Genomic DNA, 26035 nt, shown 5'->3' on the forward strand with positions numbered 1-26035 from the left:
ATATAGCAGGGAAGAAGAATAGAGACAAGAGAAATAAATAGAACAACTCTTGGTTTTGAGCAAACCTGAAGAAAGGGAGTTGGCGGGGGTAAGGCAGCATGGAGTGTACATGCTTTTTGCCTTGGAAATAATTTGGGTCTGGAATCAAATTCTAGTTCTACTCTACAACCATATGCAAGTTATCTATCCTTTTCATGCATCAATTTATTCATCAGTAAAAAAAACCCAAAAATGCATATAGTACATACTTCATGAAATCCTTGTAAGAATTACATGAAGCCGTTTGGGACACCTGGGTGGCTCAATCAGTTAGGCATGTGCCTTCAGTTCAGGTCATGATCCCAGGGTCCTGGGGTCAAGCCCCACATCGGGCTCCCTATTCAGTGGGGAGTCTGCTTCTCCCTCTACCCCTCCCTCTGTTCATGGACTCTTTCTTTCCCTCTCCCCACCTTTTCTCTCTCTTTCTCCCTGACAAATAAATAAGTAAATAAATCTTAATAAAAAATATATTACATGAGGCCTTTTTAACTAGTTTAGCAGGGCCTGACATATAAAGGTTGGTCATGATTATCATCATTGACCTTTTTTGCTCATTATACTTTCCTCAAAGAATTCGTGGCTCCAGAATATCCCATCACATGGAATGTGTTCATTCCTACATGTAGAAATGTAGGTTAATGTAGCCTAGAGGTTAATCTCATACGCAAATACCATGTACAAATTTATTGATGTATTCCAGAATTGTTGGGCTTTTCATTGATTCTTCATTCTTACTCTTCCGGAATTATCCTCAAATGATTTTTAAAAAAATTTTTATCTTGAAATTATTGTAGATTCACATGTGGTTGTAAGAGATGATACAAAAAAAAATCCCTTTATCCGGGATCCCTCAGCGGTAACATCTTGCAAAACTCTGATACAATATCACAATCAGGATATTGACATTGATATGGTCCCATGGAGAACATGTCCGCCTCATGCTGCCCCCCCTCTCCGGACCTCCACTGCCCTCCCAGCTCCACCCTCTTTCCCAACTTCTGGCAACCCCCATCTGTTCTCTGTTTCAATAGTTAGGTCCTTTCAACAACAGTATATAAATGGAGTCACGCAGTCTGTACACTCTTTGGACAGGCTTCTTTCCTCCAGCAGAATTTTCTGGAGGTTCATCAAGGTCATGAAGTCTATCGATACAAATTGTTCCTTTCCTTCCTTTTTTATTGCTGAACACTATTCTCTGCTACCGAGAGATCACATTTTGTCTAGCCATTCATCCCTTGCAACACATTTGGTTGTTTCTGGTTTGGGGCTATTACAAACAAAGTTGCTATAAACTTTCATGTATAGGTTTTTCTGTGAATATATGTCCTCATTTCGCTGGTGGAAAAAAAAAAAGGCCCAGGATATTGCAATTGCTGGGTTGTATTGTGGTTGTGTATTTAGTTTGTCAAGAAACTGGCAAACCCTTTTCCAAACAGGCTGTGCCATTGCTGCCCACCAGCAAGCCATGCGTGAACAATCTAGTTTTTCTGCCTCCTTGTCGGCACTTTTTTGCTCAGTGGCTGCTCTTATTTGCAGGTTGCTGGCTCCTCCATTTCCAAGTCTAGGATTTATGAGGCAAGAAGAAACCCCAGGGCCCTCCCCTCCCCAGGGTTCCTTCATTTCCTAGCTGGTCTGTCTTCTCCTCTCCACCTGGCAGAGCGAAAGCAGGGACTTCCCATTGTGCTTACTGGTAGGATAAGGAAACGTTATATTCTCCATCTAAAAGTCAGTCTAAGAAGAAAAAAAAAAAACAGTTCAAGGAAAAGGCTCAAGTTCAAGGTGAGGATTTCAATGGAAAGTCCATAAAGCTCTCACTGGGGGAGGTCCCCCGGCAGACCCACAACCTCTGTGCACTGGGCAGGAGGGGGTCACCCTCCCGTTAGCCGAGACTCGCGACCCAGCTGCACCTGGGAACTCAGGGAGGCAGAAGTCAGGCTTCAGGGATGTCAGGAGATGATGCCATGGGACAGAGGATGGAGTTGGAGGTCATCTCTGTTCCTGGAGTCCTGTCCAACCATGTATCCCCCATTCAGAGTGCTTTGTCCTGGGTAAAGAGGTACTAATCGTTATCCGCTTCCTCGGAGGATAGCCACTGTGCAGGATTTCCCTGTCGGTCCCCCAAGGACCACCACTTATTTCCAGGAAGTTCAATAAATGTCCCCTGCGTGTCTAGCCTGGGATCACAGAGATAATCATTGCCTCTTGCCCTCCACAGGAAACGCCCGTCCGGGAGCTAGCCGTGGCCTAGAACCAGGCCCTTCCCCTCCCTGTGAGGAACACTGGGAAACCATGGGCTGTGGGGCCAGAGGGCCTCAGAGCAGCTGACCCAGCCTGGACGTCAGGGGCCTTCCAGAAAAGATTCCTCCCCCGCCCCCAGATGTCCGTTCCTGGAGGACTTCACCCAGCACCAAACCACCCTCTGTTCCCTCGTGTTCGTTTGTTGTCTTGCAATTGTCTCTGCTTGAGGCATAAGTTACATTTATTGGTTCATCTGTATTTTTGTTTGCTTTTGCTTTGCTCCGCTGCTAGAAGGTCAGCTCTCTGAGGACAGGGCACTGTGCGTCTCAGTCCCTGCTCTATGCCCAGTGACTTGGTCCATGTCATGTGCCTGGTAGACACCTGATAGTTTCTTTCCTAATTCTTTTGCTATCCCAGACCTCCTAGGGATTCAGAAGTCCAGTCCAATTTTAAAACTTCAATCTTGGGGTGGCTGGGTGGCTCAGTTGGCTGAGCATCTGTCTTTGGCTCAGGTCATGACCCCAGGGTCCTGGAATCAAGTCCCACATGGGGCTCCCTGCTCAGCGGAGAGCCTGCTTCTCCCTCTGCCTGCTGCTCCCCTTGCTTATGCTCACTCATGTGCACTCTCTCTCCCTGAAAAATAAATAAAATCTTTAAAGAATTTAAAAAAAAAAAAAAAGCCTTCCCTCTCATATCCATTTTAACATCATCACAGTTTTTTCTGGAATCAAGCTGTGAGGCAACCTTGGACTTATCATCTGGAGGGGGTAGGATTTTCCCTTCGACTTCTCCTCTGCCCCCAGGTGTGCGCATCTGGGGAGGAGGGATGGAGAGATGAGAGCTCTAGTCTTTTTGCCTTCTGGTGCCATTGTCCTCTCTTGACTCTTCGCATTTGTTGCATTGTAGGCAACTGTAGGCAACCACAGACATCCTCCGGGCGGAGATGTGCCTTCTCTGCCTTAAAGTTCCCTGTGGGAACCCTCTCCTTTCTGCAGCCCTTGCGTCTCATTGCCTGCTCCCCACCCTTGTGGTGAGGGACAGCGAGGCTGCTCCAGCCCAGAAAACTTCCACAGCCCCTGTTCCTTAAGCGGGCACTCTGCATGTCCTCAGTCCGGCTCAGGGCAGCATATCCCTAACCACCCTGACTGCCATAGCCCCTCCACCGTAGCTGAACTAAATAACCTCACCCCACACCTTCCCCAGCCCTCTTCCTTCCTCATCTTCTCTACATTTTTCATGCTCTTATCTCTGGCTAAAACCCCTCCCCCACCTCCACCCATCTCCCTGTGACGGGCTCCATGGCCAAGGGCAACACTGCTTCGTCCTCAGGTCTTCCCTTCCCTTGATTGCGGTTGTTCTCAGCCCCGGGGCATCCTGCAACCCCCCGGGACTCAGTAGACCTCCAGAAAGTCTCATTCAGTTGGTCTGAGCAGGGTCTGGGCAGGGGCATTGGCTTAACCACTGCCTAGATGGCTCTAATGTACCATCCAAGTAGGCGTCCATGGGCCAGAGGGACTCACTTGTCTTATACTCAGGGGACTGTCCTCTCTCCCAGCTTTTGTCCACTACAGACTGGCCGCAGAGGGAGGCCTTGTAGAATAGCGAGCATTCATTGGATGCCTACCAGGTGCTATGGCTTGTCCTGGGTCCTGTACATAGACTCTCCCCTTGACTGCCCCAACCGCTCCAGGAGGTGGCCTCAGAGCCCAGGCTGACACCTGTGGTCTCTCTGCAGTTTGGGTCTAGTCCCAGTTCCCCCCACAGCTACTGAATGCAGATGGGGAAACGAGTGATGACTTTGTCCTAGGCCACACCGTAAGTCAGACCCAGTGCAGCATTTCTCAGTGAGATTTATTCTGTTACTGCTTTCGTGATGGCTCCTCTTCCAAAACACCTGTTTGGTTATTTATGTAATATTTTTTTTATTTCAAATTTTATTTCAAATGTTCTTTGTACTCAGCTTCACCTAAGCAAAAATATCCATAGTACCAAAGGTTTGATGCTGGGAATATTTTTCTAAAGCACACCAGAACAGTAACTTTGCATGTGCGCACACCTGTGGGTATACCAGCCCTCAATGGCTGTAAACAGGATTTTCAGCCATCCTTCCCCCTTAACATCGTGGATCCGAAATATACCTGGAATTTTAAAAAAAAAATTTAATTCATATAAAAGCCTGGGTTTTTTTTTTTTTTTAAGATTTTACTTATTTTTTGACACACACAGAAAGAAAGTACAAGCAGAGGGAGAGGCAGAGGGAGAGGGAGAAGCAGACTCCCCGCTGAGCAGAGAGCACGATGCAGGGCTTGATCCCAGGACCCTGAGATCATGACCTGAGCTGAAGGGAGGTAAACCCTCTGTTTATTAAAAGAGCATCTCCTCCAACACAAACAGTTTTTGCCTGGAATTTGCTAGAAAACATAACAAGATTTTTAAGGCCATGTCTCTTAGCTGCTTTTAGTTTTACAAAGTTCCAGACCTTTATGAGACATTTCATGAGCAGCAGCTCTCCCTTTGGAAAGAGTGCTAGGGCTGAGGGAACCCTAGGGATACGTGTGTCATTATTACCTTTTCAAATATTCATCAAAACGGGTGTTTGTATTTTTATAGCCCTTCCACAAAAGCCCCATTTTTAATGCAGACAATTCTGGCCTGGCCTCTGGCATTAGGCTAGTCTCGTAACTATAACCCACATGCCAAATGAGCACCGAGAACAGGGGTATGGAAACTCAGAGGAGGGAATACATAGATGCTGTGGATGGCAAGGCTCAGAAAGACGTCAGTGAAGAATGGATGGGTTTGAAGTAACCTGGCTTAGCCCAGGGTCATGAGCATAGAGATGTGGAACGGAGTACAGGTTTGGAATGCTTCCTCCCCTCCTGCCTGGGTCAGAAGAAAAAAATCGGGTCCTGTATCGTATCCCTCGTACCGATAAACTCCCAGATCCCCAAAACAGAGTTATTATTTTAAAACATCATACTTTCAGGGACATCTGGGCAGCTCAGTCAGTTGACCATCCAACTCTTGATTGCAGCTCAGGTCATGATCGTGGAGTGGTGAGATCGAGCCCCACATCGGGTGCTGCGCTGAGTGACTGAGTGTGCAGTCTACTTGAGATTCTCCCTCTGCTCCTCCCCCTTGCTTGCGCTCTCTCTGTCTCTCTTTAAAATGGGTCAATAAGGGGTGCCTGGGTGGCTCAGTGGGTTAAAGCCTCTGCCTTCGGCTCAGGTCATGATCTCAGGGTCCTGGGATCGAGCCCCACATCGGGCTCTCTGCTCAGCAGGGAGCCTGCTTCCTCCTCTCTCTCTGCCTGCCTCTCTGCCTACTTATGATCTCTTTCTGTCAAATAAATAAATAAAATCTTTTTTTTTTTAAAAGTACTTTTAAAAAGTTGATATGATTCATACCTTGGGGATTGTGGAAGTCAGATGGAGGCATCTCTGAGGATAATGTGCAGATCATTGGACTAGGTGACCATAAAGTTGAGAGATATTGGCATCATACACAACGTCTTTGTAGAATTGGGAGAAAAGGGGTTTTGTTCAGGAGGCAACGTGCACTGCTATGTTTGTTACCCTCTGGCTCCAAACAATGTCTCTCCAACTGACTGCAAATGCTGCATATGTTAGAAAGCAGAGGAGGGGAAGGAAGAGGGACTCTCATAAGCTCCTGATTGTTCTGCACACCCGTGGGCAGAAGAAGTATGGCTGGAATTAGGGGGTCAGGGAGAAAGGGGTGTGAAGCAAAAATTATCACTGTGAGAGTCCACATTCAACCAGTGACGACGGGGAAAACTCTTCTTTTACACCTAGGACATAGGGGACAACAAGGGGATAGAAGGACAAGAGGTCCCCACCGGGAGCTGCTCTGTCCCCAGGAACCCGGAAGAACTGGAGACTGCAAAGGAGGACCCCCAGACCACAAATACAACCGAGAATAATAATTCCATCATGAGCTTCCTTAAAACTCTGGTGAGTGGTTGCTGCCCTTTCTTTCCTCAATCCGATTGCTCCAAAGTTGTGTTAATTCCAAGAATAATATATATTTGCTATTGTATTGGGGGGGGGGATCATGATGGTGCGGCTGGAACATTGGAGAACAGGGACGGGACGTGCTTTGCAAGGGAATTGGGTCACATGGAGCTTTCAGTGATGGAGCCCTTAGAGCTGGGAACTGTGGTGTAAACAGCAGGTGCCTGAGCTATGTGAGTTATGTTGCAACACAACTCTCCTGTGGTCCCATGTCTTATGGTCATTGAACATAAACATAAAGAAAAAGGTCCTTGAGCTGTTGACCTATCAAAGCAGTTTTGCCATTCAGATAGCAAATAAAACTGGAGAAATCGATTCCTATCTAGAGGCAGGGGCCCATGTCCTGTAACGCTTGCTTGTCTCTGACTCCTCAAGGCAGCCATGGCCTGGTCCATGCCAGACCTGTGAAAGGGCTGAATGAATCAATGAATCAATGAATGCATAATCAAATGGACAGCTCCAAGTGTGTTTGGGTTCTTTCCAAAGCTCAAGACTAGCCTCAAAAAAGTAAAAATCAGTCAACAGAACATGCCACAAATACCCAAGTGTTGTGCCTTTGCTTGGATCAGTGGTAGAAGTGATGGAAAGTCTCTGGCCTTCCAGGAGACAATTTGAAAGGTGGTCAAGCTCTTGGTGAATGTATAAGGTCTGATGTATTTCATCATAAAACCTGACTTTTTAAAAAAAACTTTTTTATATCTAGAAATTATCCAGAAGTCCATGGCTGTCTACCAAACTTGGTAGAACGCTTTTGTACTGAAAAGGACTTCTCATTACATTCGTTACCTGCAGACTGAACAGCAGCAACCCCTTAGGGTTTTTAGAAACAATGTCTCTATGAAATCAAATCACCCTAAAAAGATAGCTATGATTTTTAATACTTGGTTTTCTTAAACTTTTAAGGTTTCACCTAGCAAAACTGAAACAAAAAAAGATCTGGAAGACACGGTAGGTAGTTTGAAGTGTGTTCCTGTTTGGATTTGTGCATGGAATTGGGTTTGGATTTGTGTCTGCTGCTTGGTTTCTTGAAGTTTGTGTGTGTGTATGTGTTCAGCAATGTCATAGTGCTGTTAGATTGTCTTTAAAGTGTTTGATTAGTATCAGCGGTATTTTTATGAAAATTTTAGTGGAAAGCTTGAAATATTTGCTAACTCTGGATAAATAATGACACAATCACCAATTTCTTATATAAAATAAGAACAAAATACTAACAACCACATATCATGTTGGTCTTTTTAATTGTGCATGGCGAGACCCAGGGAATATAGGAATATAGCACAAATTAGCTACTGGAAATGAGGACGAGGTGAATTACAATTTAAAGTAGAAGTAAACTGCTCTATTTTTGACTTTTAAAAAACATGTTCCATGTTTTTCATGTAATTTGGAAAAAATAAATCTCCTCCACAAAAACAATTGTTGGTGAAATCAAATAGTCCCCACTGGATGCTTGCCAAGGGAAGGAATGTTTAGAGTTAGGATGCCCTAGAGAGCCTGAATTTTTTCACTGTCATCCTAGCCATCCAACCAATTCCCTTCAAAATAAATTTTATTTGGAACAACTACTTTCTAGAGATGTTTTCCTTTAACCTTGACAGAACTGATTATCCCTAATGGAACACATGGTTTAACTTTCACGGGAATCGTGAGGAAAGTTTAATTTGGTGACAGATAAATGTCTTGCATCCTTCTTTTGATAACTGAGGGTCTTTGAGAGACGCCGGGACCCAGTAAATGGCCGGGCCAGCCCAATACATCTGTTACCAATATTTGAAGGGGCCAGGTTGCAAAAAGGATCCTAGAATTTGTCTTAAGACCTGCGTTTGAGCTCCAGGCCTGCTATGTGGTAGCTGTGTGACGTGATCCGAACCTATGTGAATCCAACATCTGCAAAATTGGGACAATAAATTCTGTCTCCAACCCCAGCTTTGAAGGAAAGTGTGGCAATGCCTGGCAAACTGTGGAACTCTGTTCAAATGTAGGTGATCACTTTTTCTATAATCACTGCTAGATGTATTGGACATCATGATGACATTTGTAGTGTATCAGTTGCTTCTTCTAGAATGTTCTTCTTCCATTTGAAAAAAAAAATTTTTATCTGACTCATCTACATGCTTTTTCCTATAAATGTAGTCATTTGCTATAAGGCAGCTGGGGTCAAGTTCAATGAATAGTTGGATCCAAATGTTTCTCTTTTGATTCTGTGTCTTACATTGTTTGAAGTCACACAGTCAGCACACTAGGCTATAAACAGTGGGGTATGTGGGTGTGTTGTGTGGCTTCCCAAGTGACCTGATGCGCTCATTCTCTTAGCTGTTCATGCACCAAAACTCCTCGCTCCACCCCCCAGAATGTGGTCCCAACTGCACGAACCTAGCTGATAAGATCTCACTACCCTGCCCAGAGAGGTCAGGGTCACTGCCAGTGGAGCTGAGTCTCAGAAGAGGGTTTTGTGAATGTAGGTTGTCTAATACACAAACCAACCTCTTTCCACAAACCTGCATTTTTAACATTCTTTCTACCAAAGTTCTTGGATTCTTGCTTTCGAAACATATACACTGTTGGTCCATCTTCCCATTGGCCCAGACAATTTTTATTTTTAAAGATTTCTTTGACAGAGAGAGAGATCACAGGTAGGCAGAGAGGCAGGCACAAAGAGAGGGGGAAGCAGGCTCCCCGCTGAGCAGAGAGCCCGATGTGGGCTTGATCCCAGGACCCTGAAATCATGACCTGAGCCGAAGACAGAGGCTTAACCCACTGAGCCACCCAGGTGCCCCTGGCCCAGACCATTTTGAACACACTCCATGCTCCATGCAAAATCCCCCACCATTTGTAACTTGAGTCGACAATTCTGAATGGTTGTGGCTGGGCTGTTTCAGCTCCAGTCTCCCCCGACTTTGGCCCAGCGGACTGGCGCACAGCACAGTAGACGCTTCTCTTGCCTGGGAGATCTATCCATCTAGAAGTCAGTTGAAATTTTTGCAGATGATACAGCTTCCCTGAAGTTTCTAATACTGAATAAAAGATGGGTTGGAGAAAGGAAGCCACTGTTAACAGTGTTTGCTTTGACTCCAGGATGCAAAAATAAATTGTTTTCATGTATCTTTTCCTTTCCCGTGTGACAAGAGTATTTAGATCTTTAAAACTATCAAGTAGGGGCAGAATTATCTTTTTTTATCTGAATATTTTATGTCATACGGATCAAGCTTAATGTCCTGTCTTTGTCTTTAGCAAATAGACTTGCGTTAATCTGGGTCATTTAAATAGGCTGCCCTGTTGAAAATCATGTACTGGAAATGGTCTTGGAATTTACCAGGTAGTAAATTGTCTTTGAAAGTTTAAAAAAGATAAACATTCACGTGATGTGAACGTTATGGTTGGGGGATGGGGTGATTGTGAAAGTGGCAGTTAATTGTGAAAGTGTTTTAGTGCACTTAAAAACGACAGGGGAATAAAGAAGGATTTTTGTTTAAAAACAAAGTTCTAAGCTGTGACTGCTGTTGCCCAAAAGGCATCCAAAGCAGAAAGTGTCTGTGATGGCCAACCAGGACAGAAGACCTGTGAGAACCAAGCTAAAGGCGCCAAGAAAAAGCACCTGCATAGCCCCCGGCTAGGATTCGCATTTAGAAAATTCTTTAGGCATAAGGTCTGTATCTTGTTAAATTAGAAAGGAAAAAAAAATAAAAAAAGAAGAAGAAGAACCCTGGTCTTCACCATATGTACACGTGGCTGTGCTGGGTCCCTCCAGCACTACTTTGGGGAAGACAGCCTGGTGTGATTGAGATCATGCATGGGAATTAAAAATGGTGTCAATCAAATTTCAATGATTCTTTTAAGTCTCCGTAATTATTCATAAACATCTGACTAGTTTCTTCCTAGTGTGGACCAGGGTTCTGAAATTATCCTTCTAACTCAGTGTTTCTCAAATGTCTGAAGCATGCATACCATCTTCATCATTTTTGTCAGATGTAGTATTATTTGGTTGATCTTTTTATATTAAAAAGGACTCATTTCCTATTTAAAGAAAACTTTATATTACCGGATATGTGGAAAACTCGAGTCATTTTGCATAAAGAGTTAACCATGAATATGGCTCACACACACACAAAAAATGTATTCTAGCTACCTTGTTTGTGTCAAGCTCCAAATCTAATGCCTTTCTAGCCTTATTAAAATGCAATTTGCCAGCAATAGAAAAATGTTAAAGATGTACCAAGACCAGACTAAGCTTTTCCCCCTGAGTGTTCTTAAAAAGATTAGATGAGAATTGGGGGGGGGGGGAATGTATTTTCTCCATTTTAATGGGTTTTTTTAAAATGTTTTATCTCAGCACAACCTAAAGTTGTATGTGATACCACCAATGGTATGCTTCCTACACTTTGGGAAATACGCTTCTAACCTCAAGAAAACCATCTTATCTTTCTGTGGTCTGTTCCACTCACTCTCAGTCTTAACTAAGCTCATACTGATCCCAGAAAAAAACCCAAGCACAAGAAAACAATGAATGAAGGCAGAGCAGTTTCTATCCCCATGCCCTTGGGAAGTGAGGACAACATAGAAGTCAGCTGTGGAGTTTTCTCTCTTTGAATGGCTAAGAAGACACCAAGGTTTGTCTGAAACCAGCAGTTAAGATCCTTGAATTGGGCCAGCATCCTTGGTCATTTGTTTGAAATATCCACCATTCTCCACTAAGTTGAATGAACTTAAGGGGTGGTGGGGGGAACCTTCCCCAGCAGGATGTCACAGCCCCAAGATTGTGTAGGCAAGTAAAAACTCCATAGAAAGATCTCCTGGCTGAATCTATAGTTGCATAAGCAAACTGTGTTATGAAGCCACTCTTGAATTTCCATACAGGCTGATTTTGTTTTGTAAAGACAGCAGGGGTGGAGGGAAAGAGATTGCCTTGAGGGGGTGGTTGGGGTTAAAACGTGGTGCTACTGTACGTGGGAGACCATTCGGTAACAGTGTCATGTAAGTGTGTCATGGACCTCATGCAGAGAAATGCACTTGGAGCTTCTGCGAGTCGGGGGGTCTTGAAAGTTTACAATGTACGACCTTCCCTTTTGTACCTGCATTTCCGGTGGCATTCATCTTATGCACAGCTAAGTTTCATGCCTCCAGAATCACTTTCCTCCACAAAAAGGGGGCCAGCCAATTTCTGTATTCTTTTATTTTTTTAAGATAGATTTATTTATTTATTTATTTGACAGGCAGAGATCACAAGTAGGCAGAGAGAGAGAAGGAGGCAGGCTCCTGGCTGAGCAGAGAGCCCGATGGGGGGCTCGATCCTAGGACCCTGAGATCATGACCTGAGCCGAAGGCAAAGGCTCAACTCTGAGCCACGCAGGCGCCCCCATGTTCTGTATTCTTAAGTTCTCCCCAGATCACTGGCTTCACATCCTGGCACTGAGTTGCATTTTGGGCAAAGTTAGGATTCAGGGGAAATACTGGGAAGGAGAAGAGATGCCCCTTTCTGGACTGTAAGGTTTTGCCTTTTTATGTAAAGTAAGGAGATAATTCCCAGATGTTCTCAGGTGTGCAGCAGTTTGCTAGCGCTTCTTGGCTTTTACCTCCTTTTTCTTCACTTTATGATTCTGTCATCCAAAAAGATAGGAAAACAGGGCCATTAACACGGACCAGACAGACAGTTGCATGGTTAGAGGAGGTGTATGTCTCCTTCTCAATTTCATTGTAACCTAGGAAAGAAAAGAGGAAATCCAAGCAAATTCAGGGATAAAAACATCATCTTCTGGTTTTGCAATTCAAGAAGAAAAAAAATACACTGAGGACCCATTGGGATCAACTCCTAGATTCCAACTCTTTATCTTCATTTTTCTTCCTATGAAAAGAAAGTTTTCTTTAAAAAATTTTTTTCTTAGTATAAAAGAATAGGGAGTCCTGGAATTAATAAGTGAAATAAGCTTCTTGTTATAAATAGAGTGTCAGCTTTTCTTTGCTGGATTTGGATCTTTTTCTCTTGGCTTAATCACATGCTATGCTTCAGAATCAAACTTTTTCACATGTTCTTCAAACACTGAACATGACAACATGCACACAAGGCAAGGCATTGTTTTAGGATTATTTATTTATTTATTTATTTATTTATTTTCCCGGCCATACCCAGAAATGCTCATTTCCCCACTCATGTTTTCTTGTTGCCCACCCTCTCTGTAGGGCTTCTAAAATATTAGTAGGTGGCTTGTGTGAATCCTGAGCTCTGCCCCACATTCATTGTTTTCCACTCCTCGGTGTCATGTTTACCTCTAACTAACCGCTCCCCTCTCCCATGCCCAAGTGTGAAACAAGATGAACACTTACTAGGGAAGAAGGTAAGGTCATTTGATACGCAATCTCCAAATCTAGTATGTTAGAATTTCATGGGTAATGTTGCCAGTTAAAATACAGACACTCCCTTAAATTCAGATTTCAGATAAATAGCAAATAATTTTTTAGTATAAATATAAATATGTCCCAGGAAATCCTAGGGATATTTACTCTTACGCTTCAAAATTATTCTTCGTTGATCTGAAATTCAAATTATCAGGGTTATCTTATCTTCTTATTATTGAGAGTATTGGCTAAATCAGGCAACGCTACCCATGAGATTGACTCCAGAAAATACCAAGTTTTTGTGATCTCTTCCACAGTGCAGACAGAGAGTATTAATATTCAGCTGGCAGAACTGCACCTGGGGCACTTCTTTGGGAAGTGGAGAGCTGGGTGGCAGGGAGGAAAGCCTGCAGGTGGTCTGTGGCTCCAGAGCCCACTAAGGAGGGGGAGGGTGGGCAGCAACAGCATGGCAGGATCCTGTGTAGGCATTTCTCTCTGGTCCTTTCCATACAATTATTTAGTTATTTATTTAATACCTATTTTGTGGCACACCCTGGGCCTGATGGGAGCTACGGATGTAATGGCGTCCAAGGCAATGGCTCTTACCCTCAAAGCTCATGATCTGGGCAGGAAGATACATATTTGACAAACAATTACACTAATATATTACAGTTATATTATTCTATATATAATGCAGTTATCTCTTTGCAATGTTTTTTTAAGAGTCTCTGGGTATTTTCCCAGCGCAAAGAGGATGGCCCGTTCCCCAATGAAACTGATGAGTGTAGATGTGTTTCTCAGCCTTTTTGTCATTATCACTTTCCCAGTTGAAACTTTTTTAGATATTTTCTCCCTGGATGGGTTCAGTAGCACAAGGAGTGGGGGACTTTGGTTTGTTGGAGGTGGTGTAGTATAGAGGAGGGGGTAAGAGCTTGGGTTTGGATGTCAGAGTCCCCGGATTTTGATGTCAACTCTGACCCCTTATTAGTGTAGTGGTGGGAAAGTTTTTTAACCATCTGGGACCAAAATTTCCTTCTCTGTAAAATGAACGTAATAATCAGTTCCTTCCTCATAGAACTATTGTTAGAACATTCAGTCATTTAGAACAGTGCCTGGCACTGGTATCTTTGATTGTGATTATTAAATCAAAGTTAAAAGTTGGTGACAATGTCCCTTACATTTATTTTAACCTCTTTCAACTTCACAATTGAATTCATCAAATAGTATATGTATAATATAAGCAAGTGCACACATATTGGAGGTACATATTCAAACTGTTTTCACTGATGGGAACATCATCAAAACCATTTGAAGACCAGTGGCCTCAGTATAAACTAACTTTCTCACAGGAAAATGCCTCTTACCAGCACCTTGATTCCTAATGACTTATATAACGTAATGTATTCTTTTGCAAAAGGAAACTATCTTGACTTTTCCCAAAATTTTAACACAAATCCGCGTTCATATAGAATCTTTGCAAGGACAGAAAATGATAAAGAAAATTAACGTGTAATCCCAGCCTGGGCTTATTAAAAAAGAGATCTCACACTTTTGAAATCCAGAGGTCATTTTAATTTTTTTTTAACTCTCTAGGGTGCTGAAAAGTCACCTACCACTTCATCTGATGTCAAGTCAGACAAAGCAAACTTTATCTCCCAGGAGACCAGAGAGGCAGCTAAGAACCCTCCATCCCCCGATACTGCAAAGGAAACTGCCAAGGGAAAGGGGGGACCCAGCTCTCTGCCTCTGGGCAAACTATTCTGGAAAAAGGTAAGTCCCATTTTCAAGATTTGTGAAGTAGAGTTGGGGCTAGGGTGACTAGAGAAATTATTTCATTTGGGGTCACCTGTGGGCTCACCAAGTACAGAGTTTTTTTGTTTTTGTTTTTTTTCCCCCAAATGACTCAACTAGCCATTGAGCTGAAACCTTGTAATTTACTCCTGGGAAGAATGAGGGTCTAGGGTGTGAGAAGCATGTGTTTCATGGGAAAGACAAGGAAATAAACAAGTTCGATTTTTTTCATTCTTGGAGTGTCCTCGGTCCATGACAGACAGTGGTGGTATTTCGTGATTTTCTTTCCAACATGGCTTTCCTCTGGCTTTCTCCTGGATTCCTCTGACCACTGTCCCCACCAGCGAGCTGAACCACCTCTGGGTGCCTCTCTCTTTCCCCCAGCAAGATAGAATCAGTCATTATGAACCACTAAAGCTCACTCTGCTTTTGGAAAACGGAGGTGTCTACCATTCACCACCAGGGCGGGCACACACTGCGCTCTGTGATAGGAGCACTCCGAACAGTGTCTCATTTCCTTCCCTCTAGAATTCTGGCGGCTCACAAGGGACCGCGGTGCGGCGGCGGGGCTGGGTCAGCCTGCGAGCTAGCCCTTGATCATCATTGCTGAGACACCCCAGCTGCCGCACATGTTCAGACTCTTGCCTCTTTTAAATGTGGCCAAAAGATGAGCAAGACGTCGTGGGTGAGAGAGGGGAATATAAGTCATAGAGCTGAAAAACAAATCAAATTGGGAATTTCATCAAAACACCCATGCCACTTAGCACGCAGTGCAAGGCAGGCCGGAAATATAGACACTGCTACAGTGTTCACTTTATTCTTTGGTCCAGAATCCAGCTGGATTTCTGGAACCCTTTTCTGTTGGCTTTCTGTCGTACAGAGATCTTCCTTCTGGGCTCTGCCCAAAACACAATCTCCAGTACTTAATGAAAACTTTGGGTGATGTCATTTGGCATTCTGTCCGAATCCTCTTTCCTTCCCAACCACCAATTACTTATTTTTAAAAACTTTCTATCAGCAATATAATGTAGGGGAAATTTCCCAAGTGAATCGTGTGTGCATATTGGCAGCCAGGAAGATGACTAGGCAACCCACATTCAAACATCATTTATTTTAAAAATGATATATATTTAAAATGCTTGAGGAAAAACTGAGCTAAAGCTCATTAAACTCAAGATTTAATATATATTTTGCCCAAGGTGAGTCTATATTTAGTTTAAAAAGTAATCCAATTAAAAGGAATAGTTTAAGAAGTAATCCAATTAAAAGGAATAATGTTACTGATCTTTAGTGTGTATCATAAATTCGGATCCTCCGAGGAGGGACACGCAACAGAATTGATGTGCAATAGATTTATTGGAGGAAAACACCCTGAAGGATAAGGGGGAGGGACAGGAGGAGGTAGAGAGAGGCCTCAGACCACAGCGGGGGGCTGACACGGCAGAAGGGAGACAGCGAAGGAAGGAGAAGGTTGGGAAAGCCACAGACTCGGGGTGGTGCTGGGCCAATGGCGAATCCCAGAGCAGAGCTTGGCCACAGGGGTCCCGTGTTGTGTAAGAAGGGCCCAGTACCCTGCCGTGCTCGGTCGTTGCCTTGGAGCAGACAGCAGAGGTGTGGTCTCAGCATTCACTCTGTAGCAGAAGCCGAGAGTTGGGGGCCGAGGGCTGTCCCTCCAGCCGTGAAATCAGAGCAGCGTACCTGTAGCGGCCACAGATGGTACGCGGAATGTGGCCAAAACCTTATCAGAGGCTGGCAAATGACTCAAGTTCGAGGAACGCTTAGGGAAGGTTTCAAAATTGGGCGTTGGACAGTGAGCCTTGAAGAACTGCCTCGATTTCCTCATTTGTAAAATATAGGTAATAATAGCACCTCATCCTAGCAATGAAGAGTCGATGAAATCATTCCTGCAAAACCCCTAACACTGTACAAAAAGTGGCCAACGGATGGGCCTTCCGACCTTTGTCACTTGTCTCTTTTGTGCTGAGCAGTGCGGCCACCCTAACTGCTCACAGGGGTCATGTCTTCATTTCTCCATGCCCTCCAGTCTGGGGAAGCTTCTAAGCCACTCTGCCTCAAATACCGCACCTGCCCTTATCTTTGGGGTCTATAAGGCATGTATTCGTTCCTCTTTGAAATTCAAGCTATTTCCATGGAGAAAAAAAAGACAAGAACCCTGACGTTCTTCTCCTAATGGACTGATTTCACAGAGTTCAGTCTCGCTGTTTTTTTTTTCTTTTTCACTGTTATCTGGCTTTATTTCTTTAATCAATTATAAAAATAATGAAGAGAAGCGAAAACCCAAATCACTCGTAAATCTTGCTTTTCCTTCTCCCACCCAATCAGAAAGAACCGCTCTCTGTGGAAGTAAGATAGGGATGATTCACTTGTACAAGAATATTTTCAGTCTCCTTTGTGTGCAGTTTTTTTTGCGCCAAATGCTTTGTGCTAATGCGTGGAAGAAAGAGCAGTGACCAGATCGCTGCCCTTCTGTCGCTTACATTCTTGGGGAGGGGGGGGATTCACGTGCTAGTGGAAAACAAAAGACCTTCGTTTTCTTTTCCTTAAATTAGATACGCTTTGGTTATAAAATCACTGTTGTAAAAATTTGGGGAAGAAAAAGAAAAATGCTAGAAAATTTTGATTTTTCCACTAACCCAAGCTCGCTTTCTTCTCCTCTTTTGACTGGGAAGCTTTGAAACAAACGGACTTTGGTGTGTATACATCTACAATGTGAACATCAGAAACAAAATGTCCCCCCTAATGTGCTATGGATGGGAAATGATAAGTTATTGTCATTTATTGTCTTGATGGCTGAAGTCGTTCTTATTATAAAACAAAAATAACACAAATAACCTTTGAGAAAATTAATTTTAAATGATGGTATATTTGCCTTAAAGTGTTTAAAATCCGGGTACCTAGACCACCTACATGTTTCCCTTATTGTTCTGGGTTCTTTGGGAGTACCGTTTGCTCTGTGGCCTCACAAAAGTTACTCAACCTGACTGAGTTCCTTTTTCTTCATCTGTTGAAACAAAGGGTTGGAACAGATGATCTCAGAAAATTCTGGTGTGCGGCAGGTCTTGCATAGCAGACAGAATCAGAAAGATCAGACTGCATAGCCTTGGACAAATTTCGGAACCCCCGGAAGCCTCTGTTTTCTTTTGTGTAACTAGGGACCCGTTTCTCCCGCCGCGCTGTTATGCCAGTCCACTAACTGTAACAAGAGACCCTCAGACGTAGTACGTGCTCAGCGAACAGTTTTATCGTTTCTTTAGGTGTGAACAGTTGCGGGTTTGGATCTAAATATCCATGTGTGGCGTCTGGCGCCAACAGCACCCGAGGTACAAAACGAGTCTGAGACTCACTTATCCCACTATCGAAACACCTGAAGCCTGTTGGAAGGAACAGGGGAGATACACACGCCTGTACGCGCAGGTGTGTACGCGTGCATGGACGCGCCCACAACTTGTAAATGATACGTCTGGACTGTCTTCATAGTAGTGTCTTGCCTGCTTTCCCTTGGAGGACACACGTGATGCCGTGGGAAACAGCGGGCATGCGGAAGCCCAGGAGACACGCCATCCGCTCTCAGCTCTGACAGCCCCTGGCTGCTTGGTTGTGGTCGGGTCACTTAAATCCTCCAAGCCTTGCGTTCCTCAGTTCGGGAAGTGGACAGTGACAGCCACCTTTTGTGACAGCTGGGAGGATGGAGTGGAAAAATGAATGCGAAGTGACGAGCCCCGTTTCAGGACAAGGATGTTGGAATCCAGTGTTCATGTGTGGGGAGCAAGTTACACAAGGCTATGCGTGTCTGAAAAAAGGCAGCAGTCAGTATAGGGCAAAACAGACTAAGAGAACTTAAAAACTCTTCCCGAATCATCTGTTTCAAGTACAGATTCCTATATTTGATCTTAGAAATCCCTGAGAATCCTGGTTAAGAAAGTCTGTCATATGGCCGGACCATTCTGGAAGCACTTGAAAGGCGGGCTGAAATGTTTAGGCTTGAGGAAAGGTCTTAGGGCCACTGTGAAATCAGTGAATGCAGAACAGCTGTCACATGATCAAATGATGCTTCCAGAAGACCCACGAGCAACAGGATGTCTGTTGGCTTAAGTGCTACCATGTGACAGTATTTTAAAGAAACATTCTTTTTTGAGTGTGCTCTTCAAAGGACGGGAACACTGGCTGTGCAAGTTGAGACTGGTGCGTTTCAGGGGCTCTGCTGGGGTCCTCATTCTCAGCAATATAGACGCCCAGACGGGACCCTTCAGTTTCAAACTGGGTTTTCTGTTGTTATCACGAATGAGGCTGGACAGTTTGTAGACTGAGCGGGGAACAGCCAGGTGGCCGGTGCACCAAAGAAGATCAGAAGTTTCTGGTTTTGAGATTTGAATGGGAATCCTGCTGTCTCGGTGTTTCCTGATTAACCTCACGCCTGAGTAGGTTCTTCTGGCTGGAGATTTGAGAACCCAATAAACACCTTTCGGTCTGCTGAGGTGGGGCTTGCACTTGACAGTCCTCTCTGGTCTCCTTTGAAGTGAGCTGTGCAAGTTTCATTCTAGTCTCTGAGATTTCCTTCCCGGGCATATTTCCTATGTGGAACCATCGATCCTCCGCCTTCTATCTAAGAGCTTATCTATCACCCAGGACCTGTCAGACTGCTCCCGGGTGCCTCTCCTCCTCTGCTTGTAGGCTTTCTACTAGCTGGGAAACATAGGAGAAAAGGCAGAAGCTGCCCGAGGCCTTCGTTTGTCATTGTGGGTTGAGTGTGGAAACCACGCTGGGTGCTGGAACACATGACATGTGAGATCCAGACTTGGCTCAGAGAATGAGTTCAACGGAGATACTGCTGATGAGTAGTCCAAGCTGCAAATCTCATCTAGAGAGAAAGCAAGTCTGGTCGTGGAGAGAGAAGCTCACACTATTATTAAAAGGTGTGTTTCTGACCCTTGAAATCATCACAGCAGGGGGAAATCTTGGCTCTCAGAACCATCTCCACCACTTTCTGGCTGCACCACCCTGAACAAGGGACTTTAGCTCTCTGTATCTCCATTTCTCCCTAAATAAACAAGGATCACCATCCTTACCGCTTTGGGCCACTTTCAGTGAGAGGAGGTCTACGAAGCACCTGCATATACAATGTCTCTACGGGTATACAAGCCGTGAATGTTGATTCCTTTCTTCCCTCCTCCTGCATGTTTTAAAGGTGACAACAAACACAGGGCTTGGAACAGAATGAATATAAAAAAGAGCTCCTAGACTGGAATCCAAGAGATGGTCTCTGGACACCCTAAAATTATTTGCAAAATATTTTGTTTGTATTTATTTTTCTGGGATGAGAGTCCAGATCTGTAAAGTGAGTTGAGTCTCAAAGTGGTCTATAAACACCACCCCTCCCCCACCAGATTTAAGAACAACCGCAATGATGAGCTCCAAGGTTGAAGCTCAGCAGACTGATGTGATGGCGGTGGCATTGACCTTTGATAGCATTGGGCCAGTTGCTCTCCTAATCTGAGGCAGGACTGTGAATGCCAGGATTACTGTAGGGAGGAACAGTGTTTGAAGTTGGGTGTATTGGACCCCCAGCTCTCTGAGCCTCCAGAGGAGGGTTTTAACCAGATTGATCTTGGTCATGATGACATTGACCCATATGGACGGCTGATGTAGGAAGCAGCTTCTGATGCAGGCCACTGTGCTGTGGTTGGGATAAGGCTGAAGACCCAGCTCATGACCTGGGTGCCTATTTGCTCTATGAGTACCACAGATGGACTTCTCTGGACTTTATGCCAGAATTTTCCTGAGCAGCTCATTCGCTTTTACCTACCAGTGACAGTGGCCTGTGTGATCGATCCTTTTCCTCTTTTTCTCAGCAACTAGAGAATGTTAGGGCAAACGCTTCGCTGACCCACAGCCCAGACTGTGGTTTGTGTTTTCTGTAGCAGCCCCTTCTCCTCACTCCGTTTGTGTCCTGGGCTGCATGTGGGCATTTATTTTCCCTTCGTTGCATGTTAAAAAATACAGAACTATTTATATTATCTTGCTATACCATTTACTTTCCCATAAGCCTCCTTCAAGTTCGCTTTGGAACCAGGTATGTGTAAGAAATTCCATGGCCAAGAATGGCACTGGAGACCTGCGAGCCCAACTAACTCTCCTTTTTGGGGGGGTAACATTCTGACTCTTACTTTTGTTTTTATCTCCCCTTTAGTCAGTTAAAGAGGACTCAGTCCCCGCAGGTGCAGAGGAGAATGTAAGTGATGCGTTAAATGGCAGAACCATTCTGTGCTCATCTTCTGCATGCTGGACCATGCATGGGGCATTCCAGCTCTGGGGCCCGTGTTCTTGCATGCGCCAATGTCTCCCATCTGCTGTAGACTCTTTCATCCCTTCACGTGATCAGGGGCCAATGGGAAATGATGCTGGGTGAAGATTTGTAACACCTCTTGAATCCATGCAAACTAAACACAAAATCAGAGCAAGCGTCTTTACCATTTGTTCTCATTTAAAGGCTGAAAGAGTCTACCAAACATAAGAACACACTCACACATCCTTAAGGGGCTAGGATGCTGCACGCTGGGCTCCTCCATCTTCACTACTCATTCACCTCTATTTCCATGGCAACCCAGATTCTCTACTAACTGTGGGTGGTACCCAGGGCAGGTCGTGGCGTCAAGCATGAGAGCATCTTGCCGAGCTCCGAGTTGAGACTGTCGGTCTTGGGCAGGAGAGCTGCCCTCTTGAGCCTCACTGTCCAAACTTTCAATACCGTGTGTTCACATTGGAAGGGGATGGCTTGGTAGAGGCACATCAAAAATCGTTTTCCAAAACATCTTGCAGGGAGATGAATAACTTGTCCTCCTGAGTCAGCAGTTCTGGTTCTGAAAGAAGTGCAGTCTTTTTGGAAAATTTTGTGAGCGGGGACAAGTGAGTTCACAGCTCCTTAAGAGAGAAACTGATCGTGATCATTTTGCCAAAGTAAAATATGTTTGGCTCTTTCTAGGTGTCTCTCGTTTGCTAGCCTTGGGCAGGGCTTGTGTTTTCATTTTTATTTAATTGCTGGCCTTGCACCGATGTTGAGTATCCAAGGACATTCCAGAAGTGTTGCCTGTGATGTGGAATGAAAATCAGAATGGCTGTGTTATAATTCTTGTTAGGAGAAAGACCTTCAGATCTGCTTTTTTGTTGTTGTGTTTTCTTTCCCTCCCTCCTCCCCGCCCCCACACCCCCCCTCACCTGCCTTTCCTTCTTCCTTCCTTTCCTTCCTCTCTTTCCTGGCCTTCCTCTCCTCCTCTCCTCCTGGCCTTCCTTCCTTCCCCCTCCCCCTCTCTTTTGACTCAAACTCAATAGCTCAGGAAAGCTCAGGTCTTTCATAATTCCCGAAAATTCTCATGAATTTACCAGCTCTTTTCTACAGAGTCAAAGCCTATTTCAGCAACCAGTAAGCAGGAACTCTGAGTCTTTTTCCCATGAACTTTAAATTTAAAAGCTTCTGGTGAAGTCTGAAGCATCAGGTAGCTTGGAGGTTCTGGGTTTTCTGAAGAGAAACTTGTTCTTGGATGTTTGTGGGCAGTTGCCTGACTGAGGAACACCTCGCAGCTCGCATGCTAGCATGCAGAGGTCACCTTTGACAGACAAAGTATCTCCTTTTCTAATGTGACGTTCAGGACAGAAACATAAATGTGAACCAGAGTTATAATTACTGATGCCAAAAGAGAACAAAAAGCTGATAAAGATACCAAAGAAAGCAGAGTATTTTCTCAAGTATTTCTCAAAGTATTTTCTCAATAAAGAAGCGTTCTCAAGATGGCTTTAAAGTACTTAGCCCTACCAGTGACCTTTCTGTTTGGAAGCTCCAACGTTTCATTGTATAGGAGCCTGTTTGTTGGAGGGCATGAGGCTAAAAGTACTGATTCTGGGCCCATCATCCCAGGCTGTGCCACTTCTGCGACCTCAGTTTACTCCTCTCTTAAATGGCCACAATATTACCTACCCCTTAGGGTTCTCATGAGAATTAAATGAACAAGGGATGTAACGTGCATACCTCAGTGCCTGAAACATGAAGAATTCATTCAGGGCACAGCACACGGCAGCTCACATGCCAATTCCAGCCCATTGTCCGTGTCCCCGTGGCCCACAAGCTAAAAATGGTTTTTACATTTTGAATGATGAAAAAAATTTAAAGAAGAATAATATTGCAGGGCATATGAAAATTACACAAATTTGGGACACCTGGGGTGGCTCAGTCAGCTAAGTGCCCTGACTCTTAATGTCAACTGAGGTCATGACCTCAGGGTAGTGAGACGGAGCCCCACATCGGGCTCCATGCAGGGCGTGGAATCTGCTTAGGATTCTCTCTCTCTCCCTCACCCTCTACCCCCCCCCCACCCCTTCCATGCTCATGCACTCTCGCTCTTTCAAAATAAATAAATAAGTCAGTAAATAAATAAATAAAATAAGAATATCTGTTTTTAAAAAAAAAAACACACAAATGTTACATTTCAGTGTTTATGAATAAAGTTTTATTAGAACACAGCCATACTCATTCATTTGCATATCACCTATGGCTGCTTTTCTGCCTCAGTGGAAGAGAGGAAGAGTCTGCCGTCCCTGCGGTCACTGTTAAGGCATAGGAGTTGTAACAAGATGATTAAGTGCTTCCCAGCAATCAGTGATTTTATATATATATGTATATATACACACACACACACACATATACATACACACACATATATAATTATATATTACATATATAATATTATATATATACAATTTTGTGAAATTACACATCTGTCAGCTGACTCAGTGCCCACATGGAGTCAAGGCATGTGTCAAATAATTAGCTTAATTACCTCCTCCCAAATAAGAGAGATCGCATTAATGAATAAAACAATGCATAGTACTCTAAACCTCCAAGCAGGACATTAGGTGTTAGTAATCATATTATAAGAGTCCGTTAGCACCTCTGGCTAAAATATGGTTGGGTTTCCTTATTTTTTAATTTCTCTACCATCAGTTTCTATAACCCATCTATCATCCAATGCAAAAGCAAAAGACAGAGTGACTTCCACATTTCTCAAAGTTTTTCACGAAGAGAAAATCAAGGCTTTGGAGACCCACAGAAGTGTAGTGTTTTTCTAGCATGTGCTTTTGGTGCTATCAGAAATAAGACCTCCTACAACAACTACTGAATCATTCTGCTGACATTTTGGCCATTGCTTAATTAAGTTAATGTTCTAACGCATGGAGGGAAAAATCTTTCCTTACCAATGACCTACACATTGAAGGAAAAAGGTACTTCTGTTGTTTACCTCAGTAAGTAACCTCACAGTTGCCAGTGAAAGGAAACAGCCCAACCTAGATTTGTTTTAATTTATTGGCACTCCTCACTGGGAAGTAGCATTGCTTTCAAATCAGTCTTGATGTAGGACTTCCTTGTGACTCAGCCTTCCTGGCCTGGCTACATTACTTCTCACACCGCAGCACACAGTCCAGAGTAAGGGAGAGACTGGGCCAGTGGAAACTCGGCCAGCCTGGAGTCAGTTCTCTTTCCCAGACTTACATGGGTTCCCAGGCTCTACGAGTCATCTCTTATCAGGCTGTGTTGTGGTAACATCCAGGTCCCACGCCGCATTGGCTTTCAACAGCAAAGATCCTTCTTTTTCTCACTCACGCTATAAGGCAGCCATAGGCTGGCTCTGGTTGATCCAAGTGGCTCCTTCCTGCCGAGATCTAGACTGAGAAAAACATCCCCTTCAACAAGGATGTGCAATTGTTGTGACAAGAGAGAGGAGAGGGCTGGGGAGAACCATGAGATGGCTCGGAGAGCTTCCACTCAGTCCCACTTTACGGCATGACTGCTCATGTTACATTCACCAAACAAGTCACCCAGCAGTGGGCCCAGATGTATGATCCCTTTATAGGAAGCCAGAGTGAACAATTGGGAAAGTAATACCTTCTGCGGCAAACCCCCATACCCAAACTCCATATGGCCAAGGAGCTTGACCATGTGGATTGGCTTAGATCTGCTCAAACGACTTTTTCCTGTCACGTGGCTTAAGGTTAAGGAGGGTTGTTCCCCCAACACACAACTGGGAGTCCATGAAGAGAATGAGGGAGAACAGTGTCTAGATTGAAAAATAAAATCTCTCCTAGGTCTTTGTAATCAAATAATCATGTTCTAAATCAAATCAGACAGCGTCTTTTAAAGATTCCAAAGTGAAAACTGTTAATATCAATATTATGTGTTATGGGGGCAGTGTAGGTGGAGGAAATCTATTTTGCTATAAATTGGTTTTCAGAACTCACAGTTCCAGTGAAAACTGTAAAATCCAAATTCCAAGAGCAAATATGGTACAATATTTGAGGCAAAAGAAAGTGAAAACTTTTGCTCTACTGTATTGTCTGTGTTAAACATACTAGCCATCTTCACTCAATGTATAATATCCCCTCCTGAAATCAAGCCAGGGGGATTTGATTCTAAAGGATAGCACAAATCTGATTTTCGTTATATCCATCATACCCAAAATTAAAATGTGCAGATATAGTTCTATATTCTAAATAGGAAGTGACTTTTTCCAAAAGCCTAGCCTGGAAGGATGTCAGAAAACTATCCAAATAAAAATCAAATTCTATGTCTGTATATGAAAATCAGCTCCTAACTCAGCTCAAATACTTCTGGATTTCCACACTGGAAATCAGTGGATTTTCCTTGGCTGCTGAAAGCCAATTTCTTGGCCTGACTTCAAAGTTAATGGGTGTCTCTAGAAGTCCCCCCAACACCAGGCTTTTTTTTTTCCTTTTCTTTTTCCTTTTCTACTGAAATAGTTGTGTTTTGAGGAGTGGGCTCTGGCTAGGATTTATGAGTTGACACCACTCAGATTTTTAAAAGACCAGCAAGAAAACCATTGACAATCAAAAAATTGATTGCTGGAGTTACTGCCACACAACAATTATACAATAAAATGATTGTATAATTTTCCCTCCAGGCTCTTGCATACAAAAAAGGAACCTGCTGCTTCAAAGACAGAATAATTCTGAACCTAGATTCAATGAGTTAGACTCTGGCCATTTACCTACCTAAGGGCTATTCTCTATTTCTCCATCCTTCTTCCCTTGATCTTAGGCAACGTTGGCAACTACCACACCCCCCAAAGTATCATGATTAGTCTAAAGTAAATATCCCATTTTTTTCAACAATAGTTTGGGAGTAAGGATGTGACCGCTTTTGGCCTGTGAGATGTATGCTGAGGTAGGAAATCAAATTACAGAATTTCATTGGAAACAAACCTTTTGCTATGGCCAACCTTCCTTTTTTAAGACATTAGGTTGAGGATGTGATGCCTGGAACTGTGGCAGCTATTTTATATCCATGAGATAACAAATAAAAGGATGAAAGCCCATCATTCCCATAGCCAAAGGATAGAAGGAGCCCGGGTTCTTAAGGACATTGTGGAGCCATTGAACCAATCCTAGAACTTCCTACTCTCAAACTGGTTGTTCTATATCATTACTAGTAAAGTCACTATTAAGTATTCAGTTACTGATACACAACTCCATCCTCCCAGAAATGGCTACTTACCTGTGCTATGACTTAGGCCAAGTCATTC

At 43.8% G+C, this 26035-nt stretch overlaps 1 protein-coding gene across 13 annotated transcripts in view; it reads left to right on the plus strand.

The window, feature by feature from the left end:
* Nucleotides 1–26035, plus strand: part of BCAS1 (brain enriched myelin associated protein 1) — a 93355-nt gene that overhangs the window by 46686 nt on the left and 20634 nt on the right. For 5 of the 13 annotated variants that reach the window (XM_045082069.1, XM_045082061.1, XM_045082063.1 and 2 more), the window contains exons 5-9: nt 6090–6248; nt 7212–7256; nt 9820–9954; nt 14232–14408; nt 20638–20679. In XM_045082069.1, the coding sequence (XP_044938004.1) occupies nt 6090–6248; nt 7212–7256; nt 9820–9954; nt 14232–14408; nt 20638–20679 (558 nt within the window). The remainder of the gene's footprint in view (nt 1–6089; nt 6249–7211; nt 7257–9819; nt 9955–14231; nt 14409–20637; nt 20680–26035) is intronic. The other 8 variants (XM_045082060.1, XM_045082066.1, XM_045082068.1 and 5 more) reach the window with 3 other exon arrangements.

Source organism: Mustela putorius, unplaced genomic scaffold, assembly GCF_011764305.1.
Source record: "Mustela putorius furo isolate JIRA1106 unplaced genomic scaffold, ASM1176430v1.1 tig00000592_pilon_pilon_pilon, whole genome shotgun sequence".
In the NCBI taxonomy this organism is placed as follows: Eukaryota; Metazoa; Chordata; class Mammalia; order Carnivora; family Mustelidae; genus Mustela; species Mustela putorius.